Source organism: Octodon degus, unplaced genomic scaffold, assembly GCF_000260255.1.
Source record: "Octodon degus isolate 3935 unplaced genomic scaffold, OctDeg1.0 scaffold00071, whole genome shotgun sequence".
NCBI classification, from domain to species: Eukaryota; Metazoa; Chordata; class Mammalia; order Rodentia; family Octodontidae; genus Octodon; species Octodon degus.
In genome coordinates this window covers 8,250,390-8,258,273 of record NW_004524647.1, presented here as the reverse complement: position 1 = coordinate 8,258,273, position 7,884 = coordinate 8,250,390, and the positions used below count along the sequence as shown (strand labels likewise).

Here is a 7,884-nt window from a genome sequence, read left to right as displayed (position 1 = left end):
TTTTTTTTGTGGAACCGGGAATTGAACTTAGGCCCTTGCGCTTGCCGGGGAAGCACTTATTCCACTGAGCCATCTCCCAGCCCCTATGTAATCCCAGCTCTTGAGAGACTGTAAACAGGCAGATCACTGAGTCCAGTCTAGTAGTGAGACCCTGTACACCCTGTAGACCCTTCCCTAAAAATACAAAAAAGAAAAAAAAAAAAGAATCATGACTAAGTTTTTTTTGGTTTCTTTTATTATTATTGTTTTTGTGGTACCAGGGATCAAACTCAGGACCTTGCACTTGCCAGGTAGGTTCTTTTTTTTTTTAGGAACCGGGGATTGAACTTAGGTCCTTGCACTTGCCAGGCAAGTGCTTATTCATCTGAGCCATCTTCCTGGTCCTGCTGGGTAGGTTCTTATGCCACTGAGCTATATCCCTGGCCCATGGCTAAGTTTTAGAAGTGAAATTATGTGGCTTTCACTTTATGGAAAGTTAATTTTCAGGCTTATAGGTGGTAGCTGATAACATTTTGATAGCTTTTTTTTTTTTTGCTCGGAATGCTTTCAGGGCAGGTTTGGCTGGCTTGAGTCGTGGGGATCAAACCACAGCATCCTGAGCCTGACTGCTTTGTTGAAGCAGCCACTTAAAGAACTGAGCTAAGGGGCAGGCCCCTTTGATAGCTTTTTAATAGAAGCCCCACTACATGCAAACTCAGTACTATGACATTGCTTTATATTGGGTTTCTAACTAGAGCTGGGTATTTAGAAAATAAGCCATGTTATCTGTCTCTCAAATTTATTTTCATGTCTTTACAGGGTCAGACAAGGGTGAAAATGAAGCAATGGAATCCTGTAAGTAAGTTTTATAAATACTTAAGGCAGCCTGGCTGGCACCCCAAAGGTTAAGCCCTAAATTGGAAGGCCTCTGTTCGCTGGCCTGAGGATGGTGCTCTGCCCTACGCACGTGAGCCCTGGGAGGTACCGGGCTGCTCTCCACCCTCGGCAGAGCCTCCTCACCAGCATTTGCTTTTTCCTCAGCTGGGAAGCGGGCACCCCAGTGCTACCCCAGTTCTGTCACTTCGGCCAGGACTGTGATGCTCTTCAACCTCGCCAGCGCATACTGCCTGCGGAGCGAGTATGACAAAGCCCGGAAGTGTCTGCATCAGGTGAAGCCGTGGGGAGGCTGCACCTTTCAGTGGTCGGCTGGCAGAGGCCTTGAGGGTCCTGGCCTTTGTGTTAAACACTGGAACGTTACTTTTCTGGGTTTGAAAATGTCCTTCAAGGGAAGCAACTGGTCAACATTGTAAATGAAGATAGACAGTGTTGAGTTTGTCCTGATGATTTTAAAAATTAAAATTCCAAAAGATTGAAAACCATCTAAGTAAGAGATCACTTGAGCTAGTCATGGTGATGCACCCTTGTTTGGTTTTTTTTTTTGTTTTGTTTTGTTTTGTTTTTTGCGGGAACCAAGGATTGAACTCAGGCCCTTGGGCTAGCCAGGCATGCGCTTATTCATCAGAGCTATCTCCTGGGCCCCCTGATGCACACTTGTAATCCCAGCTCTCCAGGAGGCTGAGACGGAAGGATCACTGCAAGTTTGAGGCCAGCCTGGGCTATACATAGGAAGTTCAAGGCCATCCTAAACTACATAGCAAGACCCTGTCTCAGAATACCAAACAAAAAAATACCAAACAATCAGATCAATCTACTTAAATAAATAATGGTGTGTCTACACAGTGGAATGCAGTGTAGTATAAATTCCATACTAAAATGAAAAGATAGGGCTGGTGAGATGGCTCAGTGGTCTAAAGCACCTACTTAGAACAAGCTTAGCAAAGCACAGGGACCGCGGTTCAATCCCCCAGCACCACATGCCAGCCAGCCCCGCCCCCTGGTTGGCTGAGCTGGCCACACACACACACATAAATAAATAAATAAAATTTTTTAAAAAGAAAAGGAAAGATAGGGGCCGGGGAGATGGCTCAGTAGAATAAATGCTTGCCTGGCAAGTGCAGGAGCCTGAGTTCAGTCCCTGGTTCCGCAAAAAATAAAATAAAATAAAATGAAAAGATACCCAAGACACACTGAGTGAAAAGAGCCAGGCAGGAACAAGTTTCTGTATAATCTTGCTTTGCTATGTATGTCTGGGGATTTTTGTTTTTTGTCTTTTGAAACAGGGTCTCACTGTGCAGTTCAAGCTGACCTTGAACTCACTTTGTACCTCAGGCTGGTCTTAAGCTTGTAATAATCCTGCTTCCTCAATCTCCCAAGTGCTGGGATTGCAGGTGTGCACCACTACTCCTGGCCCTGTATGTAATACAGGCTGGTCTTGAATTTGTGGCAGTCCTCCTGCCTCAGTCTCCTGACTACTGGGATTATGTGCATACCCTACCATACCCATCATGTAATCCTGTTTTTGCATAGATTGCTGAAAGGGTGAGCTAACAGCCGCAATATTAGTTAGGGTGAACAGGATAACACCTGTCAGAGGTGAGGGTTCAGAGAGCCAAGATTAGAGGGAGTCCAACATAGTAAAGAGGATGTTGGCAGTGTGTGACTAGAGTAAACCTCTACATTTACTCCTGAAACAGTGCTCCATCAGGCCTCAAGGAAGCTTCTGATCAGACTTGTGTAGGCACCTGTTCATCCCTGGAAAAAGCATGAACTCATTTCTAGTCATTTTCCATCGACTTCACATGATTGGAAGGGTCTGATTCCTCCAAGGGACGTTATCCAGCAGATCCTTTAGAGCACTTATTTTCCTGCTAAGCCATGGTGACCAGGCTAAGCAGACATGATACATCATGGCCCCGTGGACTTAAAATTTTTGATATCTTCTTGAAGAGGAATTGCAAGGTCAAACAGTACGCAGAAACTGAGAATGTAGGCAGTTTGTGCCAGGTGGTATATTTACCAGCAACACATGAGAGACCTCACATTCTGTATGCTGTCAGAGTAACTGCAACTGAAATTCAACCTGCTCTCGGGAAATACAGTGGCTTCCAGAAAATTCCTGCCTACATAGGTGACCTTGATGTGCCTAAAGTTGAGGACGGTTGCCAGACATGGTGGAAGCATTTTGGAGGCTGAGGCAGGATCACCATAGTTCAAAGTCAGCCTGAACTACATAGTGAAACCCTGTCTCAAAAAAAAAAAAAAAGAAAAAGAAAAGGCGATGATGCTGTACTATGGAAAAAACTACAAATGGCATTTAGTCAACTTAGTGGCATCTAAGTGAGCAATTCTGATCTGTCCCAAGTCAGCAAGGTTACGTGACATACTTGTAGGGAAACACACTTTGATATTATCTAGGAATTGAGTGCAAGAGTAAAAATACTCCACTGTTCTCAGTGGAAAGATGAGGGTTTAATAGCCTCAGTAGGCCCCGCAGCGAATGTTAACTTGCCACCTAAGTCCAGTGTGAGCCAGCTCCGTACAGTGCAGCTCAGGTTCTTCTGCAGCAGGTGGCTACTGCTGCTCTCAGGCAGGGAGAGAAGGATGGGGGCAGGGCTTGCCTGGGGCCCAAGGAGCTTTTGTTTTGGTCCCTTGGTTTTTAGGTTAATCCAGTAGCTGGTCCTTTGTTAATTGGGAGGCCCACCCTGCTAGGCAGGCAGAGCAGTGAGTGGAGACCTGAAGTAGATGTCTCCAGGGCTGTTGCCACCACTAACCATTCCTTAGAGCCAGCTAGCAAAACTTGTTGCCTTATACTCTTGTGTTCTAGAAAAAGCTGCATACTATAGTCAGTGCAGCGAACAGTACACGACCTGTGTTAGCCAGTCACTTTGAGGGGGAAAAAGAGATTTTGTGTGGGGTTTTTTTTGTTGTTGTTTTTTTGAGACATAGCCTTGCTTTGCAGTACAGTCTAGCCTCAAACTTACTATGTAGGCCAAGTGGCCTCAAACTTAAGGCAGTCTTTCTCCCTCAGCCTCCTGAGTGCTAGAATTACAGGCATTTACCACTGTGCTTAAAAAAGATTTTAATACCCACAAAGTGCTCTTATGATTTTTTTTTAATTTTATTTATTTGTGTGTGTGTGTGTGTGTGTGTGTGTGTGGCCAGCTCAGTCCACCAGGGGGCGGGGCTGGCTGGCATGTGGGGCTGGGGGATTGAACCGCGGTCCCTGAGCTTTGCTAAGCTTGTTCTAAGTAGGTGCTTTAGACCACTGAGCCATCTCACCAACCCCGATGCTTTTTATCTTATGAAGCCAGAGCTGCCTTTCCTTGGTATTAGAGCAGAGAAAAAATTCTGCCTCTTAGCTCAGATATAAGCTGAGTCTAAACCAGTAAGTATTTATTTGACTAAACTGTATTATATATACAAGTGGGAACATTAGCCAGGTGGGAACAGGACACACCCCTGTGATCCCAGCATGCTGCCAGGCTGAGGCAGAAGGATCCCAAGTTTGTGCCTAGTTTGGGCAATTTAGCAAGAGTCTGTCTCAAAATAAACAGAACTAAAGATGTCGCTTGGTGGCAGAACACTTGTCAAGCATGTATGAGGTCCTAGGTTCAGTACTAGTACTGCACCCCCCCCCAAAAAAAAAAAAAAAAAAAAAACAATGCGATTCAGTCAGGCATGGTTGCACACACCTGTAATCCCAGCACTTGGGGAGGCTGAGACAGAAGGATGCTTGTGAGTTCACGGTTAGCCTGGGCTACAAAGTGAGTTCAAGGCCAACCTGAACTGCATAGTGAAAACCTCTGTCAAAAAGGGGGGGGGGAACCTAACTCAGTATGGATTAGTCCAGATGAAGTCAATGTTAAACCATGTAACTAGAAATGGTGTTATTTTGGGTTGGAGGTGGGGGATGGTTTGGGGTTTTTTTTGGTCATTACTTGGAGTTTGGGGCCGGGGAGATAGCTCAGTAGAATAAGTGCTTGCCTGGAAAGCGCAAGGGCCTGAGTCCAATCCCCGGTTTCGCAAAAAAAAAAAAAAAAAAAAACATTACTTGGAGTTTGTATCTTAAGCTGCTGGGTTTCATGAGTGTCTTCTGTTTGCAAGGCGGCTTCCATGATTCACCCGAAGGAGGTCCCCCCTGAGGCCATCTTGTTAGCTGTCTACCTGGAGCTGCAGAACGGTGCGTCATGCTCTCTGGAGAGCAGTGTGTGTCCTTTCAAGGAGGCCAGAATTTTTGTTATCTGCTTTTTGTCTTCAAAATCAAAACTTTTATCTTCTTCCCAGACAGACCAGGAGTGTCAAATACAGGCAGGCTTCACAAAAAGAAACCCAAGAGGGACCAGGGAGATGGCTCAGTAGAATAAGCGCTTGCCTGGCAAGTGCATGGGTCTGAGTTCAATCCCTGGTTCTGAAAAAAAAAAAAAAAAAGAAAAGAAAAAAGAAACCCAAGAGAGAGGGAGGGGGCCTGAGAAGATGGCTCAGTAGAATAAGCGCTTGCCTGGCAAGCGCAAGAGCCTGAGTTCAATCCCTGGTTCCACAAGAAAAAAAAAGGAGGGGTAGCTTTCCCTTGTTAAGGGGTTGGAATGCACCCCAGTGGAAAGCACTTAAAAAACTTTGAAGACATTCCACTGTCCAGGCCACCCCTCGATCACCTAAATCAGACCGTCTAGGGCTGGGGCCTCAGAGCCAGCACTGCAAAAACCACCTCTTTTCTTCGGTCTCCTGACACCTACTTTGTTTGTGTAGTGTCCGGTGCTTGTTTATTAACAGAAGTGTCTTTGTAGGTAATACGCAGTTGGCCTTGCAGATCATCAAAAGGAATCAGCTGCTCCCAGCGGTGAAAGCACACTCAGAAGTGCGGAAGAAGCCCGTGTTCCAGCCTGTCCACCCGATTCAGCCCATCCAGGTGCCAGCATTCACCGCAGTGCAGAGAAAGTGATGCTTTGCTTTCAAGAAAACCCCTGCCTAGGACCCAGGGCAACACTTACCTTGTTAGTTATATCACAGCAAATGAATAAAAGACACGTGCTGAAGAGTGCCAATTGTGAAGATGCTGTTTTGAGACAGTTCTACTCCTGACTTTTTGTTGTTTTTTGGTAGTTTTTTTGGTGCTGGGAATCAAACTCGGGACCTCACACTTGTCAGGCAGGTGCTTATGTCCCTGATCCATCTCCCTTACTTTTTTTCAAGGTACTTACTTAAAATTAAAGATTCACAACTTCATTTTTAGTTTTGTCCTTTAAGCTGAGGCAAACTATTTTGAGTGATCATGCGATGTATCTGTGTCATAGGCAGTTAAAACTATTCAGAACAATCTTGCATTCTTGCTCATGTACATCCCTTTATGCATAAGACATTTTAGCCTCACAGACTTGTCAAAGTCCTAACGGTTTCAGCATTGCTGAAAAGTCCCCAAGTCTCTTCTGAGATCTAAGGCAAACTCAGCTGTGAGCCCCTGTACATAGGACAAGTTAAACACTTCCAATATTCAGTGGCACAAAATAAACATTACATTCCAAAAGGTACAAGGGGATACAAAGCACTGGGACCAAAGCAAGTCCAAAATCAGTAGGGCAAACATTAAGTCCTGTAGTTCCATGTTCAACACCCCAGGCAGTCTGGCAAATTGTGAGCTCCATGTGGCTCTGCCTCTGTGGCACTTCTGGTGGTTGTAGCTCCCATGGCTTCTCTCTTAGGCCTGTTTTGCTCTCCTTGCCATTTTCCGTAGATGATCCATATCCCTGGTTTTCCAAACTTCTGGGTTCACGGTACCTTTGTTTTTTTTTTTTTAATATTTATTTATTTTTATTTATTACATTTATTTATTGTGTGTGTGTGTGTGTGGCCAGCTCAGCCCACCAGGGGGCGGGGCTGGCTGGCATGTGGCGCTGGGGGATCGAACCGAGGTCCCTGTGCTTTGCCAAGCTTGTTTCAAGTAGGTGCTTTAGACCACTGAGCCATCTCTCCAGCCCCTTCACTGTACCTTTGGCTTCACACCCACCTTTATACACTTCCCTCTCAAGTGTACACTACCTAACCTCCCTGGCTTTCTTCTAGGTGGAAGCCTTATTCTCAGAGCTCTTGCATTCTGCATGCACCTAAAACCAGCTCCATGTGGATGATGCCAAGGTCCACTGCCAGCTGGAACAGTAGCCAGGCTTTCTTCTCTTGGCTCTAGGGGTCAAGTGCCTGAATCACTGAGCACTTTGAACTTGATTCTTTTTTTTTTTTTTTTTTTTTGGAAGGGTCTACAGGGTGTTCAGAGTCTCACTGCTAGATAGATCGGACTTGTAGTGATCCGCCTGTTTACAGCCTCCCAAGAGCTGGGATTACATGATCTTGATTCTGAAGAACAAATTCTCTAACAGTGCTATCATGGAACCTTGTATGGCTATGGCCACTTTGGAACTTGGTATGGAACATGGTGTTCTGCAGCATTCTCCTCAAAGCAAAATCACCTTTATAATTTTAAGGCTACAAAAGGTGGAGATTCAGGCTGGGGAGCTGGCTCAGTGGAATAAGCGCTTCCCTGGCAAGTGCAAGGGCCTGAGTTCAATCCCTGGTTCTGCCAAAAAAAAAAAAAAAAAGTGGAGATTCACTGCTTCTTATGCCCTCAGTCCATCTTTGATACTCTGTTCCTTCTCAGCAATCAAGATCTACTCAGTTCTGTAGTTCACAGCTTTACTGGAGTTTTCTTTATGGCCAAACTCACATTTTAAACCATGCTGCTGATCTCTTCGTTTTTGATTCGCAACATAAATTTGGCTAAAAGCCCCCACCAGTAGTGATGCCACCATCTCAACATTTGACTGCCCTGGAATTTCTTCTACCAATTAATTAATCTGCTACCCTGTCTCAGTCCCCCCCCACCCCCCGGGATTGAACTCAGGCCCTTGCACTTGCCAGGGAAGCACTTATTCCACTAAGCCATCTCCCTGGCCCCTACTTTTCTCTTGCTGGGATAAATACAAAAGGAAGAAAGGAATGGTTTATTTAGCTCCACAC

At 45.4% G+C, this 7,884-nt stretch overlaps 1 protein-coding gene across 1 annotated transcript in view; it reads left to right on the top strand.

Moving 5' to 3' along the window:
- Positions 1–5,916, top strand: part of Cnot10 (CCR4-NOT transcription complex subunit 10) — an 87,313-nt gene extending 81,397 nt beyond the window's left edge. Inside the window, exons 16-19 of the mRNA XM_004635307.2 lie at positions 799–834; positions 1,021–1,148; positions 4,984–5,059; positions 5,664–5,916. Of these exons, the coding sequence (XP_004635364.1) occupies positions 799–834; positions 1,021–1,148; positions 4,984–5,059; positions 5,664–5,818 (395 nt within the window). The 3' untranslated portion in view covers positions 5,819–5,916. The remainder of the gene's footprint in view (positions 1–798; positions 835–1,020; positions 1,149–4,983; positions 5,060–5,663) is intronic.
- Positions 5,917–7,884: the final 1,968 nt, after the last annotated feature.